Raw genomic sequence first — 24,711 nt, 5'->3', positions numbered from 1 at the left:
TCCGCGGAGCCGCCACCTGAGCCCCTCCGAGCTGCTCCCGGGGCCGCACAGCCCCTTCCGTGCGGAGCCTCTGCCAGAGCTGCCCCCGAACTGCTCCCGGGTCCAGCCATGCGCGCGCTGAAGCCCTTTAGGGAGCTCTCCCCGGGGCACAGGTGCTCTGTTAGTGTTCCAGGGAGCCTGAGGACATCCCCGCCCCTCCTGGGATCCTGTTCTAACTCCCTGCGAGTGCCTTTCCCTCCAGGAAGGTTGGTGAAGCTCCTGCTTCTTCGGGACGGGGCTTTCCTGTCCTGGGGACACCTGCCGCGACCTTAGCCTGGCTCCTCACAGGGCCCCTCCCCCCTTGGATGCCTTTTGTTTATTTCTTCTCTCCCTCCCCCCCTTCCTACCTTGATAGAAGCGTGAACTCTTCTCACTGTAGCATTATAGCTGTTCTCTCTTTAAATATCAGGCCAAATTCGTAGATTTTCAGGATGATTTGAAGGTTATCTAGGTAATTTGGTGGGGACAGGTGACTTGGGGACCCTACTCTTCCACCATCTTGCCCCGCCTTTAAGAGATTCATTTTAGATCTAAAGACACTTGCAAGTGGAAAGTGAGGGGATGAAGAGCAATTTATCGTGTTAATGGATGTGAAGAGAAAGCTGGAGTAGCCATACTTAGACAAACTAGTTGTCTCCTGCTGGATTTAAGCTTTGTCATTATTTTTCTAGCTCCTTTAGATATAAGGTATGGTTGTATATTGGAGACTTTTCTTGCTTAAGTAGGCCTGTATTGCTATAAAATTCCCTCTTAGAACCACTTTTGCTGCATCCCAAAGGTTTTGGCTTGTGTTTTCTTTTTCATTTGTTTCCATGTACTTTTTAATTTGATCTTTAACTTCGTGATTTACCCATTCATTCTTTAGTAGGATATTCTTTAACCCCTATGTATTTGTGACCATCCCAAAATTTTTCTTGTGATTGACTTCAAGTTTTATAGTGTTGTCTGAAAATACGCATGGTATGATCTCAATCTTTTTGTACTTATTGAGGGCTGATTTGTGACCCAGTATGTGATCTATTCTTAAGAATGTTCCATGTGCACTCAAAAAGGATGTTTATTCCACTGCTTTAGGATGAAATGTTATCAATATATCTGTTAAGTCCATTTGGTCCAATGTGTCATTCAAAGCAATTGTTTCCTTGTTGAAATTCTGCTTATATTATCTGTCTATTGACATAAGTAGGGTGTTAAGTCCCCTACTATTATTGTATTACTATCAATGAGTTTATGTTTTTTATTAATTGATTTATATATTTGGCTCCTCCCAAGTTGGGGGCATAACTATTTATAATGCTTATTAGATCTTCTTGATGGATAGACTTCTTTATCATGATATAATGCCATTCTTCATCTCTTGTTATATACAGTTTTTGTTTTAACATCTAGTTTGAAAAAATTAGACAATCTGAAAGAAATGGATAAATTTCTACAAACACACAAACTACCAAAACTGAAACAGGAAGAAATAGAAAATTTAAACAGACCAATAACAAGCAAAGAAATTGAATCAGTAGTAAAAAAGTCTCCCAACAAACAGAAGTCCAGGTCCAGATAGCTTCCCAGGGAAATTCTACCAACTTTTTAAAGAAGAATTAATACCTATTCTTCTTAAACTGTTCTAAAAATATAGAAACAGAAAGAAAACTTCCAAACTCATTTTACAAGGCCAGCTTTACCTTGATTCCAAGACCGGACAAGATTCCACTAAAAAAGAGAATTACAGGCCAATATCCTTGATGAACATGGATGCAGAAATTCTCAAGAAGATACTAGCAAATTGAATTCAACAGTGCATTAAAGGAATTATTCACCATGATCAAATAGGATTTATTCCTGGGCTGCAGGGCTGGTTCAATATTCACAAATCAGTCAGCATGATACACCACATTAACAAAAGGATAAACATGGTACTTGGAAGTCTTACCCTCAGCAATCAGACAACTAAGAGAAATAAAATGCATCCAAATCAGAAAGGAAGAAGTCAAACATTCACTATTTGCACACAATATAATACTCTATGTAGAAAACCCAAAGGACTCCACCAAAAAATTACTAGAACTAATAAATGAATTCAGCAAAGTCTCCAGATATAAAGTCAATGTACAGAAATCTTTTGCATATCTATACACCAATAATGAAACAGCAGAAAAAGAAATCAAGAAATTGATCTCATTTGCATGCAAACCAGTAAGATACCTAGAAATAATCTTAACCAGAGAGGTTAAAGATCTGTACCCTGAAAACTATAGAACACTTATGAAAGAAATTGAAGAGGACATAAAGAAATGGAAAAACACTGCATGCTCCTTGGTTGGAAGAAAACATTTTATTTTTATTTTTTTTAAGATTTTATTTATTCATGAGAGACACACAGAGAGAGGCAGAGACATAGGCAGAGGGAGAAGTAGGCTCTTTGCTGGCAGCCTGATGTGGGAGTTGATCCCAGGACCCTGGGATCACAACCTGAGCAAAAAGCAAATGCTCAACCACTGAGCTACCCAGGCATCCCAGAAGAAAAAATTTTTTAAATGTTCATGTTACCCAAAGCAACCAACACATTTAGTGCAATGCCTATCAAAATACCACCAGCATTTTTCACAGAGCTAGAACAAACAATCCTAAAATCTGTGTGGAACCACAAAAGACCCCAAATAGCCAAAACAATCCTGAAAAAGAAAAAAGAAAAAAACTGGAGGCATCACAATTGCAAATTTCGAGCTATATTACAAAGCTGTAGTCATCAAGACAGTATGTATTGACACAAAAACAGACACATAAATAAATGGAACAGGATAGAAAACCCATAAATGGACCCGTAACTATATAGTCAAATAATCTTCAACAAAGCTGGAAAGAGTATTCAATGGAAAAAAGAAAGTCTCTGACAAATGGTGTTGGGAAAACTGGACAGCAACCTGCAGAAGAATGAAATTGGACCACTTTCTTAAGCCAGACACAACAAAAATAAATTCAAAATGGATGAAGACCTAAGTGTGAGACAGGAAACCTTAAAAAATCCTAGAAGAGAACACAAATAACAATCTTTTTGGCTTTAGCCATACCAGCTTCTTACTAGAAATGTCTCTAGAGGGAAAGGAAACAAAAGCAAATAATTAAACATCTATTTCTGATGAAATAAATTTAGTTTAGAAATGAATCAATTCATACTCTATTAGCTACTTATGATAAATATATAGGGAATCCAGGATCTAACTTAGTAGGGAAACCTAGAGGTATTGGCACTAAAGTCAGAAAGAAAGTGAGGATGCTCACCTTGTCCCTATTTTTAACACTATATGATGTTTTAGTTAAGACAAATGTGAATAATTAGAGGCATAAAAATTGGAAAGGAAGAAGTGAATGTCTCTATTTTTGATTATATGATAGTGTGCCTGGAATGCTTAATAAAATCAATATTAAAATGAATATTAAAAAAATAAAATGAATATAAATAATAAAAAATTTATAAGGTAACATAATAAAATCCAATGTAGAAACAATATCCTGTCAGAAGATGTAATGAAGAGAAGATCTAATATAAAATAGCAACCAAAAAAATTCAAAATAATAAGCTATAAAATTAGGAAGAAAATCTGTATATGGAAAACTATCAAACTTCCTGAAAGATATAAAAGTATATTTGAATAAGTGAGAGATCTACTTCACTCTTGGATAAGGTGACTATGTTTTTCCATCTTTTTTTTTCCTTTTTAAAGATTTTATTTTGTTTTATTAGAGAGCACACAAGCAGGAAGAAGGGGCAGAGAGAGAGCGAGAATCTCAAGCGACTCCCAGCTGAGCACAAAGCCCGGTGTAGGGCTCAGTCTTACCACCCTGAGACCATGACCTAAACTAAAACTAAGAGTTACACTCTTAAATGGCTAAGCCACCCAGGCACTCCTCTTTTTTCCCATTTCTTTAAGATTCCTCTTTTTTCCTTGACTTCTAAAGTCAAACTTTTATGTCAGTAAAAAATGTGAAATTTTTATTTTCATATGCAGTTATAAAACAATAAATTTCCCTCTTGATGAAGCTAAATCTTTATCTCACAAGTTTTAATATAAGGCATTTTTGTTCAATTCTATTTTATACCTTTCATTATATTTTCTTCTTTGACCATAATTACTTAGAAGTATGTGTTTTAGTTTCCAAAATATTTTTGTTAATGATTTCAAATTTTATTTCATAGTTGCTAGGGAATATAGTATCTGTGATTTTGATTTTGTGGTATTTAATAATTAACATATATTTATCAGATAACTATTTTCTTCAGTTAATATTCCAGGTCCTAATGATACAGTAATCAGGAAAGCACCTTACTTCTTTGTACCTAACATTCATACAGTACTTAAATTCTATTGTGAGAGATAAATTTTTTAAATTATATGTATATATTATATAAAATATATAATTATTTAAAAATATATGTAATATATATTTTTGTGTCCTCAGTGATATTCATGTTTTGGTATGGTTAGACATGATTGCAGAGTGATCTTGTTTTTGTCTTGATCATGGTCACAGAGTGATCTTGTCAGATGTCTGCTGGATATTAGGAGCTGCTTTTCTCTTTCTCAATTTTCTTATTGATTCTAATATTTTTTCATACTTCATATATCATAATGGTGTATAAGTTTCTGAATAATGTATGACATTTTAAGGTTAGGCAGTTTATATTTTGTGATTTACTGTGGCTATTGCTAGTAATGTTTTATAAACAACACAACTTCTACCATTCAGATGTATCTATGAAAAAAATATAATAGCATTTTAGATAATGATTTCATTACATCTTAGGGCTTAAATTTTGAAAGGTTATATTATTCAATATCCTGCTAAATGAGATTTTCCAAAACTTTTTAGACCTACAAATCTTTCCCTGGATTCCATAGGAATTGGTTTAATGATATATCATTTTCTCTAGTATTTAAAAAGAGCTGATTTAATGTTAAAATGCATCTTAGTGTTTATGATGTTACATACATTTTAACAAATATTTTTAAAGTTCACTCTTAATTTTAACTTTTTTAATTTAGCAAGTCACTATGCCATTTAATTTTGTATGTAAAGAAGCTCAATTTTTTTTGTCCAATTTTCAAATTTATTATATGTGATTTAATAATGAAATTTTTTTTTAATTTTAGCCATCTGACAGGTGTAAGGTGATATCTCATTGTGGTTTTGATTTGCATTTCCCTGATGATTAGTGATGTTGTGTATCTTATGTGTCTGTTGGCCATCTATATATCTTTTTTTGGAAAATGTCTATTTAGGTCTGCCCATTTTTAATCAGATTGCTGTGTTCTTTAGAAGGAATTGTATTTATTTGAGAGAGAGAGAAAGCAGCATGAGCAGAGGGAGGAGAGCTACCCATTGACCAGTTCTGGGTTTGATGCCAGGACCCTAAGATTATGACCTGAGCTGAAGGCAGATAATTAACCAACTGACAGAGCCACCCAGGCACCCCGTTATCAGATTATTTTTTGGTGTTGAGTTGTATAAATTCTTTATATATTTTGGATATTAGCCCCTTATCATATATATCTATTTGCAAAAATCTTCTCCCATTCAGTAGGTTGTATTACGTACTGAATGGGAGAATACCCATTATAGGAATACCATATAACCCAATAATTCTACCACTAGGCATTTACCCAAAGAAAACAAAAACACTAATTCAAAAAGATATATGTACCCCTGTGTTTATTGCAGTATTACTGACTGCAATAGCCAATATGGAAGCAACCTAAGTGTCCATGAATAGACAAAAGGATAAGGAAGATTTGGTATATATACACAATAGAATATTATGCAGTCATAAGGAGGAAATTGTTATATTTGTGACAGTATGGATAGACTTAGAGGGTATTATGCTAAGGGAAATTCATCAGAATAGGAAAGACAAACATGACTTTACTGACTTTACTCATATGTGGAATCTAAAATAAACAAATGAATAGACAAAAAACCAGAATCTATAAGTACAGAAAAAAAAGCTGATGGTTACCAGAGGAGAGAGAGGTAGGGAATGGGCAAAATGAGTGAAGAGGAGTAGGAGATCCAGGCTTCCAGTTATGGAATAAAGAAGTCCCAGGAATAAAAGGCACAGTATAGAGAATATACTATAATAGATTTGTATGGTGAGTGGCTACACTTGTGGTGAGCATAGCATAAGATATAGAAAATTTGAGTCACTAAGTTCTGCACCTGAAACTAACATAACATTCTGGACCAACTATACTCAAATTAAAAAATTAATTAAAAATAATAAAACTAAAACCTTTAAATATGGTATAGCTTCAAAAATATACATTGATTCATGAACTGTTATTTGAAATTTTTAAATTTCCTGTTAAAAGTGGCCCACTTATTTTTGTCATTTTTTGTGTGTGTGTTCTAAGATATTGAGGTAGGTGACTAGGTCTTAGGATGCTGTACAGGAGTAGCTTATGTCTACTACTCTATTTTCTATTTATATCACTGATGTTTTGAAATTATTGAAACATTTTTATGCAATGTATAAGAATTTGTATCAGAAATAACTACTGATGGGTTTCAAAAAATCATCTTAAGGCAGATTTGCGGGAAATATTATTTGAACACTGGTCTATTTTTATCCTGTCTTTTCTTAAACTAATGATAGAATAAATTTAACAAAATATAACAAAATATACAAATAAAAATTCAGTTATATGATTAAAAAACCATCAGCATGGCTAGCAGTATTTAACTGAATGAGTCTTGAATATTATCTACTCTCAAACTATTTTAAAATGAAAACATGTATTTTGTTGTCTTATTTGTTGATTTATAAGTAAATATCCACCATGTTTAATGGTGTGAATCTCTAGAATACCTTTGTGAGCTTCTAAGACTTCATAAATCACCAGTTTAAAATACTGACATAAGTCAAAGAGAAAACAGGATTTTGATACAAAGAAATTAGAAGCCAAATTTGTGGCCATAGTTTTCAAGTGCATAGGGCTGAATGTCATATGCATTATTATTAAACTTATGCCATTTCATCCTTTACTTCTCTACCATTTTTCTTTTGTTCCAATTTTCTTATTTATTTTTATGTTCCTATATTTATATACATGTATCTTCAACTTCTCTTGGAAATTGGGAATGAGGACGATTTCATTGGTAAACATTTATTGAAGTAGAGTTTGGCATTTTTCTTAAATGTAGGAAATCTATATTCAGGTTTTGGAAAAATTGGCATTCTAAGTAAAATCGTATCACATAGTATGATTTTACTTAATTGTATTAACATTAAACTTTATTTCAAGCAAGTTAAAATTAATGTTAGAATTACAGAAATGATTATTCTAATGTTTTCCAGCTGCTGATAGGTTATGAAAATGGTACTGTAGTATTCTGGGACTTGAAATCTAAAAAAGCGGACCTGAGAGTTTATTATGATGAGGTAAGTGGCTCTACTGAACTATATGAAGAGTATGATGACTTTGTGCCTGTCTTCTACTTGTAAGCTTTGTACATTGCCAATATTTTTATCATTAAATAACTGGTTCTGACTCAGTGTCTCACATTGCCTGTTGGCATTCGCCCAAGTTCCAACTCTGAGTTGTTCTCCTGAATGAGAATTCTGCCTTGACTAACTGTTTTGGGTCCCTTTTTGGCATCTTATATTACCTATCCTTTTCCTTCCATTAAATTACATTAAGTCATGTCTTGCCTCATTGTCCTTAAGATCTCTAAATACACTCTTCAGAAATTCTTTTTCTGTGGCAGATAATTTAAGAGGTCAGTTTGAAAGGCCTTATCATGTAATACTTGCCTTCTCAGAATAAAGATTGATTTTGTAAATGGTAATATTTAATAATAAGGGTCAGTAAGGTCTTAAAGTGAGTTTTATTGTACATAGCTGAGATTTAATTTGGCTTTCATTTAGAGAAAGCAATGAATTGCTATCTATCAGCATATAGTCTTTGAATTGATACTTTAGTTGTTCAAAGATTAATTCTAGGCCGTTAATGATTTCCCCCTTCAGAAGAAGCTAATGTGAAGATAAGCTGGGACAAAAAAGTAAAAAAAAGGGTAATTACCTCTTGTAGTTGTGGGAATAAAGGTGATCATGTAAGCTCTCTATTCAATTTTAAAAAATGGTAGAGTAGGGAGAGATAGGAAAATACAGGTCCATATTCGTTATCTGGTATTACCTGCACTTACATGGGGAAAATGCAGAAGAATTTAAAGCAACACTGATATAAATAGAAAGGAAATTTTAAAAATCACATTTCTTTGTATGCTATCACCCATCCCCTTGTAACAGTTGAATGTTTAAGTTTTGGTGCTTAAACGTGTAAGCCTTTGGCTATGTCATAACTACACTCATAACTACCCCCCAATTCATTTCTTAGTAGTTCTGGCAAACTAAGATTTTATCATATATACAAGGTAATTGTCATAGTGACAAAGACTTCAGTGGTAAATGATATAGCAACTGGGTCATGATTGGTGAAAAATACTTTGTCAGGTAATGTCATATAATTATGCTCTTTATGATCAACCTCTAGGGCATCTTGAATCATGACGAAAGAAGGCCCTAGGGAGTTAAGCTACATTTTCCTTTTATTAAATATACAAAATATAAAGATAAGTTTAGATATTGCTCCCTCTCTCAAGACTAGTAACTAGATAAGAGTACAAATATTATCTGAGTAGTCAGTTGGAAATAGAGTAGGCCATCTAAAAAGGAAATCCAGAGGAATATGCTAAATCAGCTAGTTATTTTTTTAAGGCCTAAAACAGTATAGAAGGAAGACTTCTAACCTTAAAAAGTGAACAAAAGTAATTTTTCAATTAAGTGTTTAAATAAGCATTAGCAATGTTTAAGTAGAGTACCATTTGGCTTTACATCAGGCCCTCCTTTTTTCTTTTTTTAAGATTTTATTTATTTATTCATGAGAGACAGAGAGAGAGAGAGAGAGAGAGAGAGAGAGAGAGAGAGAGACAGGCAGAGGGAGAAGCAGGCTCCATGCAGGGAGCCCGACGTGGGACTCGATCCTGGGTCTCCAGGATGACGCCCTGGGCCAAAGGCAGGCGCTAAACCACTGAGCCACCCAGAGATCCCCAAGCCGTCCTTCTTAAAATAGTTTCTTCCTCTATGTCTTTCTACCTCATTCTACGCGTCTCCTTTCTCCATCACTGATTCTTTCCCTGCTTTCCTTTAAATTACAGATACTCTTCAAGATTTTATGTCTTCACCCTCTTCATTTCACCTCTAGTTTACATTTATATTTATATCTTCTCCCATTTCAAATATCAATTTTATTCTAATAAATTTAAATCTATATATATATATTCATTCCATATATATATATACATATATATTATATAAGCCCAGATAAATATCTCATTGGCCCTGAATTAACATTTAAAGACCTAAACGTTGTTCTTTGTTCTCCTTTTCAGTTTTTAAATTTTGATTATTTTTTCCAGTCTGTAATCCTCAGAGTCATATTTGATCCTTCTTTATATATCATATGCGATCCATTTTATAGACTCTTAATTCTGTTTTAATACTGCCTTTCATTCCTCTTTTTTTTCATTCCCACATTCAATGTTCTAGTCTAAGTTTTTATCTTTTGCCTGGAAGACTATGGTAGCCTTTTTAACTAATTGCATTTCCTCTGATATCTTACCTTTTCAGTATATCTGTCACTAGTAAGAGTATCGTTTTAAGACAGATCATGTATCTCTTTACCGCAGAACCTTTGAATGGCTCCCAATTATCAACAATACAAAGTCTTTATTCCTTTACATGAGATTCAAGGCCCTGATGTTATCTTTTCTTAAGTTTAATTCAGTGTATCCTTCCACACACTCCTCACACCTCAGACATATTACTGTCTCCTAAACATATCATTTATTTCCTACCTTCAAGTGTTTGCTCCAGCTAATTCCTTATCATGAACTCCCTTCTTTCCTCTCTTGCATATCAAAATCCAATTTCCTTTTTAGCCACTATAAACTATTTGGACTACTAAGTAGCCCCTTGAATAGCCATGGATGAATTGAAAGATTTGTAAATCCAGGACAATTTTTAGAAATAACTATATGAATTTACATATTAGCTGTGAAATTTTTGTTTTATTATATCAATATTTCTAAATAATCTCTCACAGAAAAAACCCTCAGAATTTGACATAAGGATAAACTTTTAATTCCTTGAGTAGCTGCTGTTTTTCCTTTTTTTCATATGGATACCCAACTTTTTGGGTTTCCTTTCTCTTCTGTTTTGGAGAAACTCAATCACAGCCACTGAGTTGACCGAACTAGCTAGTGCTTTATCTTCCATATTTTGCTTTCTATCTTTTAAAATTCTTCTTGAATTGATTGTAATTTTTTGTTGTTGTGTTTTTGTTTTGTTTTTAGTAAACCTTTAAAGTACTTTTTAAAGAAAGGAGTCAGGTATGATGAAATTAATTGAATTGGATACTTATCCATTAAATCCATTCAAATGCCAGCTCTTTAGTAATGCACTATTTGACAGTCTCTAATAACAAGCTGGTTTTATATGCCTACTCTTTTGTACAATAAGCATACTTATGGTACTTACTTATTTTGCTCTTGTGTTGTAGCTGTTCTTTTTCTATTTGTCTTCCCTAGTAGGTAGAAATTCAGTAAGACAGGAAAAAGGCTTAGGGCTGCCCACACTGTTCGTAGCAAAGCAGTCTGAGAGAACTTTAAATTGACTGAGATTCAAGTTAACACAAGAGGCCTGAAGTGGCATTTCCCTTGAGCCACCTACAAAAATGAGAATAAGCAAAGGAGATGATGAGTGTTTCCTCTGTCTCTCTTGAACTCTGGCAAAAAAAAAAAAAAAAAAAAAAAGTCTTTACCTAGTAACGAAGAGCATAGTGAGAGAAATCACCTAAGTCTAGAGTTTCATGTTATCTTTTTTATTTAATTGAATCTTACTTATCTTGAGGTACAGCTCTCATCCTACATCCTTTATGTTATGTCTAATGATTACTCTAGCTATCAATTATCTGTAACTCTAATAATACTTATTATTTTGAAAACAATAGTTTTAAACACATAAACCTTAGTTTAGTATATAGTATATATATACATAATTTAGTTTTCTATATAAAACTAAATGTTTAAAGTCCCAAACAATAACTATTATTAATATTCATTTATTTCCATTTTCTCTATCTTGCAGTTTTGAAAGTTCCTTTAAGTAAAGGATAATGTTGTATACATCTGTTCAGGTTTATGTCTACTAGAGCTTCTCTCTTTGTGCTTAGCACTTTACCCAAAGCCCATGTAAACTTTATGATTTACAAAGAATACCAGCGTGTGGAAATATGTGACAACATTAATTATTCATTCAAGAGATATTGAGTATCTACTCTATGTCAGGCACTGTGCTACCACTGGGAATAAAACAATATATGAAAATGGAATAATTAATTTTTAATTTTATGTAATTCACATCTTCAGAATAAACTTATAAATTAAAAAAATTTGAACCCTTCTTGCTTAAACTCTATATTGCCAAGTTAATTTAAATAGTGTATATTAGAGGCAATATGGTAAAATGATTGAGAATATGGGTTCTGTAGTTAGATAGACCTTGGCTTTGAACTGTGTGACCTAAGCATGTATATCAGCTTCTGTAGGCATATTTCACTATGTGCTAATTGGAAAAAATAATACCTGCTTTATAAAATTAATAGATTTAATATAAATAGTTTGCCAAGGGGTCTGGCATATAGTAAGCTCTCAGATGGTAGCTCTTAATGTAAAATATTATTTAAATTGGCTACTTTAAGTGGAATAAGCCTCTACCTTTCCAGAAGTTATCTTCTGATAACCTTGCTTTTACTTCTATGTAAATAATTTTTCAAAGGAATGTATAGGATACAGAGAGGATATAGAATTTACAACAAAAAATTCTCGGCTATAATGATATTATGAAATCTATTTAATTAACTTTTCTCTATCTCAGGAGATTAATTTTTGTAGTCTTCTGTAAGCCTATAGAGGATTGAAATGGAAGATAGTATGATATGGGTCAGAAAAATTATGTATATTTCTTAAGTATTGTTGTAATAATTTTATCTACGAATATTTTCCCTTTGGAATATAGAGTGCTATAATATTAAACTTTTTCCCCCTCTACTTGTTTTTAATTGCTATTTCATTAGGCTATTCATTCAATTGATTGGCATCATGAGGGCAAACAGTTCATGTGCAGCCATTCCGATGGTAGCTTGACCTTATGGAACCTGAAAAGCCCAAGTCGTCCTTTCCAGACCACAATTCCACATGGTAAGGTGTATGCTTTCAAAGAAATTAACTTTGGAGAAAGTGCCTTGACTTGAAGTAGGACATGTGGTATCAGTGAGTTTGGAAGAAAGTGATAAGATGTATCTTCTGATTCTAAAGACCTCTTTATGTCTTCTTCAGTTCCCAACGTTATACCTCAAACTTTCCGTACTTTCCCTCTCCCTATATATCTACTTTCCTACTTTGTGATACTTATATAAAGACCTTTCCAACCAAAAATAGGATAATGGATAGTTGATGTATCTGAAGCAGAGGATATAATGTAGGAAATTTGGCCAGTCTTAAGGGTTAAGGAGGTAGTGAGGATGACATTATTAGATCTGACTTTCATACTTTGTATACTGCTTTATAGTTTGTCATTTTCTAGATTCTCTCATTTATTCCAATTTCTTCCATTTGATTTCACTAAATATGAAAAATTTGGTTTTTATTGTAGATTGTATTTCTTATTATCTTCCTTATCAAAAGAAAATATTGGAGGTATATGTTCTACCTGTCTCCCTAACTGGGCAGAATAAAAAGTTCAAATGAATAAATATCTTTTATTCAGAAGATCATATTATTTCTGAGAATACTGGTGGTGATATGGGTTCCATACTTACCTTATATCATTGGTTGTTCTAGGAATAGAGGGGTCAAAACCTGGCAGTTAGTGAAACACATTCTCTTTTTTTTTAATTTTTTTTAATTTTTATTTATTTATGATAGTCACAGAGAGAGAAAGAGAGAGAGGCAGAGACATAGGCAGAGGGAGAAGCAGGCTCGATGCACCCGGAGCCCGATGTGGGATTCAATCCCGGGTCTCCAGGATCGTGCCCTGGGCCAAAGGCAGGCGCCAAACCGCTGCGCCACCCAGGGATCCCAGTGAAACACATTCTATTTTATAGTTTCTGAGCATTTATTATAGTGTCACATTTAAAAAAATTAGTCATATTTTTTATAACTGGTGATATAAAAATGGAATTATTCCATATTGTGTTAGTCTGCCCTTTTTTGCACCACAGTTGCATGCTCCATCTTCAAATGATTAAGTTATTACAACATTTAACCTAGCAGCTTAAAGGTTTTTTTTTTTAATAAATAAATTTTTCTTGGTGTTCAATTTACCAACATACAGAATAACACCCAGTGCTCATCCCATCACGTGTCCCCCTCAGTGCCCGTCACCCATTCACCCCCACCCCCCGCCCTCCTCCCCCTCCACCACCCCTAGTTCGTTTCCCAGAGTTAGGAGACTTTATATTCTGTGTCCCTTTCTGATATTTCCCACACATTTCTTCTCCCTTCCCTTATATTCCCTTTCACTATTATTCATATTCCCCAAATGAATGAGAACATACACTGTTTGTCTTTCTCCGATTGACTTACTTCACTCAGCATAATACCCTCCAGTTCCATCCATGTTGAAGCAAATGGTGGGTATTTGTCGTTTCTAATGGCTGAGTAATATTCCATTGTATACATAAACCACATCTTCTTTATCCATTCATCTTTCGATGGATACCGAGGCTCCTTCCACAGTTTGGCTATTGTGGACATGGCTGCTAGAAACATCGGGGTGCAGGTGTCCCGGCGTTTCATTGCATCTGAATCTTCGGGGTAAATCCCTAACAGTACAATTGCTGGGTCATAGCGCAGGTCTATTTTTAACTCTTTAAGGAACCTCCACACAGTTTTCCAGAGTGGCTGCACCAGTTCACATTCCCACCAACAGTGTAAGAGTGTTCCCTTTTCTCCACATCCTCTCCAACATTTGTGGTTTCCTGCCTTGTTAATTTTCCCCATTCCCACTGGTGTGAGGTGGTATCTCATTGTGGTTTTGATTTGTATTTCCCTGATGGCAAGTGATGCAGAGCATTTTCTCATGTGCATGTTGGCCATGTCTATGTCTTCCTCTGTGAGATTTCTCTTCATGTCCTTTGCCCATTTCATGATGGGATTGTTTGTTTCTTTGCTGTTGAGTTTAGTAAGTTCTTTATAGATTTTGGAAACTAGCCCTTTATCTGATATGTTATTTGCAAAAATCTTCTCCCATTCTGTAGGTTGTCTTTTAGTTCTGTTGACTGTATCCTTTGCTGTGCAAAAGCTTCTTATCTTGATGAAGTCCCAATAGTTCATTTTTGCTTATTTTACATTCACGCATTTAGTTTGAGATGCTTCCATTTAAAGATCGCCATTATGGAAACCTTGCAATAGGTGTTGCTATACATCCCACTCAGGTAGAATTATTTGTTTCTATGATGAGTTTACTTCCTCTCCACACCCCCTACCCCCATTCCTTTTGCCTTTTATTTGTATGTATGTAATATGAATTACTCAAAAATTTTCTACTTCTATTCATCTCAACAGTCAGCTTCTATACAAGTTCTTTTTGGCTCCATTGGATATTTGGTACTTTCATGTTTCACCATATCCGTATTTTTCACGTTGATTTGTTGTCTATGTAGTTGACCCTTGAACCATATGGGGGATGGGGCACTGATCCCTGTGCAGTTGAAAATCCTCATAAAACTTTTGACTCCTCTAAAACTTATCTATTTATGGCCTGCTGTTGATTGGAAGCCTTACTGATAAACACAGTCATTTAATACATATTTTGTATGTTATATATATATATATATATATATATATATATATATATATATATCATATACAGTATTCTTAAAGTAAGCTAGAGAAAAGAAAATGTTAAGGAAATCATAGGAAGGGATGCCTGCGTGGCTCAGTGGTTAAGCATCTGCCTTTGGCTCAGGGCGGGATCCCAGAGTCCAGGGACTGATTCCCCGCATCAGGCTCCCCGCCGAAGGGAGCCTGCTTCTCCCTCTGCCTATGTCTCTGCCTCTCTCTCTCTCTCTGTCTCTCATGAATAAATTTTTTTAAAAAAGAAAACAAAATCATAGGAAGAAAAAAATACATTTATAGTACTATACTTATTTTTATTTTTATTTTTTTCAAAAATTTTTTTTTAATTTTTTTTTTTTAAATTTATGATAGTCACAGAGAGAGAGAGAGAGAGAGAGAGAGGCAGAGACACAGGCAGAGGGAGAAGCAAGCTCCATGCACCGGGAGCCCGACGTGGGATTCGATCCCGGGTCTCCAGGATCGCGCCCTGGGCCAAAGGCAGGCGCCAAACCGCTGCGCCACCCAGGGATCCCGATATACTTATTTTTAAAAAACCTATTCCTTTGAATTAGTGTTTTTGTATTCTTTGGCTAAATACCAAGTAGTGCAATTGCTGGATCATAGAATAGCTCCATTTTTAATTTTTTGAGGAAACTCCATACTATTTTCCAGAGTGGCTTGAAACTAATATTTCAAGCCGCCTGAAACTAATATTAACAGTGTGTGTTAACTAACTGGAATTTGAATACAAATTTTAAAAACTCTGTGTATAAGTGAACCCACACAGTTCAAACCCATGCTGTTCAAGGGTCAACTGTCATTCTATTTTCCTGTTGAAAGAGATGAAATTCTGGTCACAGGTTGCTCAAAACATCAGCATCTGTGTCTCATAACATATAGATCAAGTTAAATTCCTGCTGCCTCACCACGATTTGAAGCAAACATCAGTGATTTTGACATATTCTTCAGTTTCATCTGTTAGATTTCATTTCAACTATTTTTATTTAATTTCTCTAAGTAGTACTTTAACTGTATCCTATAGTTTTTATTTTAATTTTATTAAAAATATGTAATTTTCATTAATATTCAGCTTATTTTCTAATTTCTATAAAAATTTTCCTTTGACCTATGAGTTAGATATTTGTTATTTAATTTCTAAAAATATGTTTTGTTATAGATTTTTAAATTAATTGTAGTCAGAGACTGTGGCATGGTACTAGTTCTACAAAATTTACTGTGATTTACTTTATAATTAGACATACACAATTAATTACATAACATTCCAAGTATGCTTGAAAATAATGTACATTTCCTGTTACACAAAGGTCCAACTTGAAATTGTGGGGGTTTTTGCACTATAAACCTTTTCTTAGTTTTTGTTGTTTGATTTTTCAATTTTGAGAGAGGTAAGTTAAACTATTATAATGGATTTTCCTTGTAATTCTGTTCCTTTCTGCTCTATATACTTTAAAAATCAAGGAGGTCAAAGTTGTTTATAAGCATTAATCAGATCCTCTGCTTTTACTAATATTTGACTAGTGCTATCAATTTCTGAGAGTGGCATTAAAATTTCCTAAAAAATATAGAATTATATACTTTTCACTTTATTTCTGTCCTTTTTGGTTTCATGTATTTTTGAGGCTTATTAGGCATCCATATGTCTTTATAGAGAGCATATATTTGGGTTTCTTTTATTCAGTTTTATATCATTTAGTTGAAGTGTTCAGTCTATTAATATCAATGTAACTACTGATGGAATTGAATTTAGGTATACCAAGTTACTATTTGTTTTCTGTTGGTCCGAACTTTTGTGGTGGTGTCCTTTTTTTCTCCCCTTTGTGCCTTCTGGATTATTTGAAAGTTTTTATTAGAATATAATTTTAATTTACATATAGGCATTTTATCTTCAGACGTTCTTTTCCCCTAACTTTTCAGTCTATTGCAGTTAACAATGTAGCACTTCACAAAAAAGTGGAGAAGCTTCACAATCATATATATATGTTTACTTTTACAATAGGTATATGTATTACTTTTAAATACATTGTTAGAATTAAGGAAAATATTCTTTTGTATTTAATTTATAATTTATCTTAATATAATTTTATATTTATGAATTTTTATAATTCCATTTGTTCTTGAGGATTATAGGAACATCATTTAGCATTTCACTTAGCTTTCCTTTATCTAAAAATTCCTCCTTTTGGCTTTTATTTTTTTTTAAGATTTTATTTATTTATTCATGAGAGACACACACACCGAGAGAGAGAGGCAGAGACATAGGCGGAGGGAGAAGCAGGCTCCATGCAGGGAGCCCAATGTGTGGGACTCCATCCCAGGACTCCAGGATCACGCCCTGAGCCAAAGACAGATGCTTAACTGCTGAGCCACCCAGGAATCCCTTGGCTTTTACATTTTTGCTGGATGTAAATTTCTGGGTTCAGTTTGTGTATGTGTTGTTTAAAAGGTGCTGCACATTTTTTAAATGTTTCTAGTTTATGAATGAGAGATGTGTGGGTTTTAGCTTTTGGTTCCCCTATGTATGTCATTTTTCTCTGGCTACTTTCAAAATTCTTGTATCTTTTATTTCCAGTAAGTCCTTTTGACTATAATATGCCTAAGTTTGTTTTCTTCAGGTTCATTCTGTTTAGGGTTCTACTGAGCTACAGAACTTCCTACATTTAGAAATTTATATCTTTCCCAAAATTTGGGGAAATTTCAGCCTTTTATTTTTTCAAATATGTTTCTCTGCTCCACCTACTCTCTACTCTTTTTCTGGGACACCAGTTATTTGTCTGGTAGAATTTTTGGTATGTCTTACATGTTTCTAACTCTGTTTTTTTAATCATTTTTTTCTCTGAATTTAAAATTGGATAATTCCCATTGATCTATCATTTATTTAATTGCTCTTTCCCTCTGTAATCTTCATTCAGCTATTAAACCCTTAAGTTATTTTTATTTTAAATATTCTTCCATTTACTACCTTTTTAGTTTTTCTATTTTTCTGCTGAGATTTTCTCTTTTCAGTCATTATGATTATTTTGCTTTGCTTTGCTTTCCTTCCCTTCCTTTCCCTTTCCTTTCCTCATTGAGCTTAGTTATAATTGCTGCTTTAAATATTTGTTTGATTATACCAAAATCTACTTCCCCTTGAAGTTGGCCACTGCTCATAAGAATGGCTCACATGTTTCTTCTTCATATATCTAATAATTAGAACTGTATAATGAATATTATGGGCATTATGTTGTATATACTATAGAATATATTCTTGTTACCCCATTCCTCCCTAGCCATGTGTCTCCTAAACTTGGGAACCATATCCAGATTCATTATTTTTCTACAAATCAGTATTTTTTATATGACAAAAAGTAGTCTTTATCTGAAAATCAGATTATTGGACAGCAGTGGGAAAAGAGGGAGGACAGTGGTCATAGATGAGTTTACTTTAGTACCTATTTCACTTGAGATTAGCATTGTGGTGATATTGCCCTTGTTATAGCTGGTTTTCACTAATACTACAGGCATCATTTTTTCTTTCACAGTAAATTTTAATCATTTCAAATACTTATTCTTCAATTATAATGCCCTCAACTATATACACAGACATACAGTCTACCTACATACATGATCTTAAACCAAATCCCATCTAATACTCCATAGTGACATTGTTACTCAGAAACAGGACAGAGATGTCAACAATTATCACTGTAATTTAACATTTTCCTGAAAATATTATCCAATGTATTTAGACTTGAAAAAGAAATATATTTAAAAGTTTAGAGAGTTCAAAATTATAGTTATTTTTTGATAATGTAATTGCACAGCTAAAAAATAAAAACTAATTAGGAATACTATTAAATATAACATGAGAACTCTGTATACAAAATGAAACACAATGGATGAATAAAACCATGTAAAAAAATAGCATCCGCAAAAAATACCTGAAGTAAACCTTAAAATAACAGTGAGGTATTATTTCTTCTAAAGGACATAAAGAAGGATTGAATAATGAAAAACATACACTATGTATGCATGGGCAGACTCAATATTATTAAGATGTTAGCTGTCCACGTATTAATTCAAAATTCAATTTGTTCCCAAGAAAAATAACAGGTTTTAAAAATTAGACAAGCTTATGTGTAGCAAAAGTAAAGATGAAAATAGAAAAATTATTTGAACAAGGAGTAATGGTAAATTATAGGCAGTTTGGAAGGTTAGACGCCCTAGACAATTCTTGCTGAAATAATTACTTACTGATATTAAATGAATTTATTTTTTAAAATGTCATTGAGCTAGCAACAATAAAAACAAGGTAAGCTTAAGGATCCCAAAAAACATTGTTAAGCTAGAAATGCTAAGAGATAAATGGTAAAGATAGAATTTGTATTGTTTTAAATATTTTATTCATTTATTTGAAAGAAAGAGAGAGCACGAACACAAGGAGGGACAGAGGGAGAAGGAGAAGCAGACTCCCCAGTGAGCACAGAGCCCCATGTAGGGCTCCATTCCAGGACCCTGAGATCATGACCTGAGCTGAAGTTAGACCCTTCACTGACTGAGCCACCCAGCACCCATTGTCTATAGTTTTATGCTACACTTCAGAGAATTTAAACATATATTTTAAAAAATACAAATTTATTGAAATATAATTCACAATTCACTAGCTTAAAGTGTACAATTCAGTATTTTTAGTTTATTCAGAGTTATGCAACCACCAACAAAATCTTAGAATATTTTTGTCATCCCCAAAAGAAACCCCATACACATTGACAGTCATCCCATCCCTACTCCTCCAGCATATATATGAAACATATATATGAATGCTTATACGTCAAACAGAAAATGTAACATCAAGTATACATAAAATATACAAATATTTAATTAGAGATTGAATAATTCTTATATAAATTAAAGTATGTTAGGGTACAAGGGAGTAAGAAACAACCTGAAAGTCCCCATAGCCTGCTGAAGGCCGATTCTCTCCCTCTCTCACACCCATCATGGAGATGTCACCTGTATGTCCAGCAAAGAATCTGCATCCCAGCATCAATTCCAGTCTGGGCCCAGGCTAAGGAGGAAGCCACTCTCTGAGATAGGTGTCCCAGTAGGATGTTAATGTCATACATTCCTCCCCATTCCTTGGGATCAACCCAGTACCAGCTGGTATGCCTGAAGTGTCTTCTGCCTCTATAGATTTGACTACGTGGACATTTAATACCAATAAACTCATACTATATATGGTCTTTCATGACTGGCTTCTTTCATTTAGCATGTTTTCAAGGTTCATCCATGTCTTAGCAAGTCTTTTATTTCTGTTAGTTGATGAGTAATATTCCATTGTGTAGATATACCACTTTTATTAATCTTCATCACTTGATGGACATTTGGGTTTTCCCATATTTTGACGATTCTGAATAATTCTATGAATTTTTATATACAACTTTTGTGTCAACACGTTATTTTCACTTCTCATTGGTATATATACAAGAATGGAAATCCTGGATCATAACTCATATTTAACATCTTAAGGACCTGCCAAATTGTATTCCAGAGTCCTCGGGCTTTTACATACTCACCAGAAATATTAAGTTTCCAACCTCTCCACATCTTCACAACAGTTGTTAATATCTTTTTTTAAAGCCATCATAGTAAATACGCAGTAATATCTCATTGTGGTTTTGATTGGCATTTCCCTAATGAATAAAGATATTGAATACCATGTGCTTATTTTCATTTCTAATATTCTTTGAAGAAACATTGATTCAGTTCCTTTGCACATTTACAAATTATTTATTATTATTGTTATTGTTGTTGTTGTTACAATTCATTATACAGTTGATCCTTGAACAACACAGAATTTGAGATGCCAACCCTCCGTATAGTAGAAAATTCACATATAATGTTTCTATAATTGAAGTATAATTAACATACAATATTATATTAGTTTATGTGTAGAGAATAGTGATTCAACAACCTATTGTTATGCTACACTCGCCATAGTAACTGAAGTTAACATCCATCACCATACAACATTATTACAATATTATTGACTATATTCCCATGTTATACTTTTCATCTTCATAATATATTTATTTTATAACTAGGAGTTTGTACCTCTTTATCTTTTTTTATCTATTTCACCCATCTTCCACCCACTTCTCCTGTGATTACCATCAGTTCTCTGTATTTCAGTCTGAGTTTGTTTGTTTATGTTTCTTTATTTGTTTTGTTTTTTAGATTTCACTGTAAATAAAATCATATATTTGCCTTTCTCTGTCTGACTTACTTCACTCAGTATAATAACATCTAGGTTCATCCACATTGTCACAAATGGCAAGATTATCATTTTTTATGGCTGAGTAATATTCTAGAGTGTGTGAGTGTACACACACATAAAAACTTTTTTATCCATTAATCTATGGATGGACCCTTCCATTTTTTTGGATATTGTATATAATGCTTCAGTAAACATAGAGGTGCACATATCTTTTTGAATTAGTGTTTTTGTTTTCCTTAGGTAAGTACTCAGTAATGGGACTATTGAATCATATGGTATTCCTATTTTTAATTCTTTGAAAAACTTCTCTACTGATTTCCATGGTGGCTACACCAATTTCTATCCCCAATAACAGTGCACTAGGGTCTCTTTCCCTCCACACCCTTTCTAATGCTTGTTATTTCTTGTCTTTTTTATTCTAGCTATTCTGACAGATGTGATGACATCTCATTGTGGTTTTGATTTGCATTTCCCTGATGGCTAGTGATGTGGAGCATTTTTTCATGTGCTTGTTGGCCATGTCTGTGTCTTCCTCTGTGACATTTCTGTTCATGTCTTTTGCCCATTTCATGATTGGATTGTTTGTTTCTTTGCTGTTGAGTTTAATAAGTTCTTTATAGATCTTGGATACTAGCCCTTTCTCTGATACGTCATTTGCAAATACCTTCTCCCATTCTGTAGGTTGTCTTTTAGTTTTGTTGACTGTTTCTTTTGCTGTGCAGAAGCTTTTTATCTTGATTAAGCCCCGATAATTCATTTTTACTTTTGTTTCTCTTGCCTTCATAGATGTATCTTGCAAGAAGTTGCTGTGGCCAAGTTCAAAAAAGGGTGTTACCTGTGTTCTCCTCTAGGATTTTGATGGATTCTTGTCTCACATTTAGACGTTTCATCCATTTTGAGTTTATCTTTGTATATGGTGTAAGAGAATGGTATAGTTTCATTCTTCTGTACGTGACTGTCCAATTTTCCCAGCACCATTTATTTAAGAGACTTTCCTTTTTCCAGTGGGTAGTCTTTCTTGCTTTGTCGAATATTAGTTGACCATAGAGTTGAGGGCCCATTTCTGGGTTCTCTATTCTGTTCCATTGATCTGTGTGTTTTTGTAGACAAGTACAAGACAGTGGTACAAGACAGTACCACACTGTCTTGATGACCACAGCTTTGTAGTACAACCTGAAATCCGGCATTGTGATGCCCCTGGCTCTGGTTTTGTTTTTCAATATTCCCCTGGCTATTTGGGGTCTTTTCTGATTCCACACAAATCTTAAGATGATTTGTTCCAATTCTCTGAAGAAAGTCCATGGTATTTTGATAGGGATTGCATTAAATGTGTAAATTACCCTGGGTAGATTGACATTTTCACAATATTAATTCTGCCAATCTATGAGCATGGAATATTTTTCCATCTCTTTGTGTCTTCCTCAATTTCTTTCAGAAGTGTTCTATAGTTTTTAGGGTATAGATCCTTTACCTCTTTGGTTAGGTTTATTCCTAGGTATCTTACGCTTTGGGGTGCAATTGTAAATGGGATTGACTCCTAATTTTTCTTTCTTCAGTCTCATTGTTAGTGTATAGAAATGCCACTGACTTCTGGGCATTGATTTTGTATCCTGCCACACTACCAAATTGCTGGATGACTTCTAGCAATCTTGGGGTGGAGTCTTTCGGGTTTTCTAGGTACAGTATCATGTCATCTGCAAAGAGGGAGAGTTTGACTTCTTCTTTGCCAAGTTGAATGCCTTTTACTTCTTTTTGTTGCCTAATTGCTGAGGCTAGGACTTCTAGTACTATGTTGTATAGCAGTGGTGAAAGTGGACATCCCTGTTGTGTTCCTGATCTTAGGGGAAAGGCTCCCAGTGTTACCCCATTGAGAATGATATTTGTTGTGGGCTTTTCGTAGATGGCTTTTAAGATGCTGAGGAATGTTCCCTCTATCCCTACAGTCTGGAGAGTTTTGATCAGGAATGGATGCTGTATTTTGTCAAATGCTTTCTCTGCATCTATTGAGAGGATCATATGGTTCTTGGTTTTTCTCTTGTTGATATGATCTATCAGGTTGATTGCTTTACCAGTGTTGAACCACCCTTGCATCCCGGGGATAAATCCCACTTGGTCATGGTGAATAATCTTCTTAATGTACTGTTGGATCCTATTGGCTAGTATCTTGTTAAGAATTTTTGCATCTGTGTTCATCAGGGATATTGGTCTATAATTCCCCTTTTTTGGGGGGTCTTTCTCTTTCCATCTCTATCTTTCCAAACAGCTTTAGTAGAATAGGTATTGTTTCTTCTTTAAACGTTTGATAGAATTCCCCTGGGAAGCTATCTGCCCTGGACTTTTGTGTCTTGGGAGGTTTTTGATGACCTCTTCAATTTCCGCCCTTGTTATTGGCCTGTTCAGGTTTTCTATTTCTTCCTGTTCCAGTTTTGGTAGTTTGTGGGGCTTTCCAGAAATGCGTATATTTCTTCTAGATTGCCTAATTTATTGGCGTATAGTGGTTCATAATATGTTTTTAAAATCGTTTGTATTTCCTTGGTATTGGTGGTGATCTCTCCTTTTTCATTCATGATTTTATTAATTTGAGTCTTTTCTCTTGTTTTAATAAGGCTGGCTAATGGTTTATCTATCTTATTAATTCTTTCAAAGAACCAATTCCTGGTTTTGTTGATCTGTTCGATAGTTCTTCTGGTCTCTATTTCATTGAGTTTTGCTCGAATCTTTATTAACTCTCTTCTTCTCCTGGGTATAGGTTTTATTTGCTGTTCTTTCTCCAGTTCCTTTAGGTTCAAGGTTAGTTTGTGTATTTGAGTTTTTTCCAGTTTTTTGAGGGATGCTTTTATTACAATGTATTTCCCTCTCAGGACTGCTTTTGCTGTATTCCAAAGATTTTGAATGGTTGTATCTTCATTCTCATTAGTTTCCATGAATCTTTTTAATTCTTCTCTAATTTCCTGGCTGACCCTTTCATCTTTTAGCAGGATGGTCTTTATAAACCTCCACCTGTTTGAATTTCTTACAAATTTTTCTTGTGATTTATTTCTAGTTTCAAAGCATTATGGTCTGAAAATATGCAGAGGACAATCCCAATATTTTGGTATCGGTTAAGACCTGATTTGTGACCTAGTATGTGGTCTATTCTGGAGAAAGTTCCATGTGCACTTGAGAAGAATGTGTATTCAGTTGCGTTTGGATGTAAAGTTCTGTAAATATCTGTGAAATCCATCTGGTCCAGTGTATCATTTAAAGTTCTTGTTTCTTTGAAGATGTTGTGCCTAGAAGATCTGTCAATTACAGAAAGCGCGTGTCGAAGTCTCCCAGTATTAGTGTGTTGTTATCTAAGTATGTCTTAACTTTGGTTATTAATTGATTGATTTACATGCAGCTCCCACATTAGGGGCATAAATATTCATGATTGTTAGGTCCTCTTGTTGGATAGATCCTTTAAGTAT

The 24,711-nt window shown here is 34.0% G+C and overlaps 1 protein-coding gene across 2 annotated transcripts in view; it reads left to right on the top strand.

The window, feature by feature from the left end:
- Nucleotides 1-24,711, top strand: part of STXBP5L (syntaxin binding protein 5L) — a 336,858-nt gene that overhangs the window by 131,505 nt on the left and 180,642 nt on the right. For both annotated transcript variants that reach the window (XM_055316232.1, XM_055316231.1), the window contains exons 7-8: nt 7,388-7,471; nt 12,225-12,348. In XM_055316232.1, the coding sequence (XP_055172207.1) occupies nt 7,388-7,471; nt 12,225-12,348 (208 nt within the window). The remainder of the gene's footprint in view (nt 1-7,387; nt 7,472-12,224; nt 12,349-24,711) is intronic.

The sequence above is a fragment of the Nyctereutes procyonoides genome, unplaced genomic scaffold (genome assembly GCF_905146905.1).
Source record: "Nyctereutes procyonoides isolate TBG_1078 unplaced genomic scaffold, NYPRO_anot_genome, whole genome shotgun sequence".
Classification (NCBI taxonomy): domain Eukaryota; kingdom Metazoa; phylum Chordata; class Mammalia; order Carnivora; family Canidae; genus Nyctereutes; species Nyctereutes procyonoides.
The sequence above is the reverse complement of the archived record's forward strand: the minus strand, read 5'-3'. Positions and strand labels throughout refer to the sequence as shown.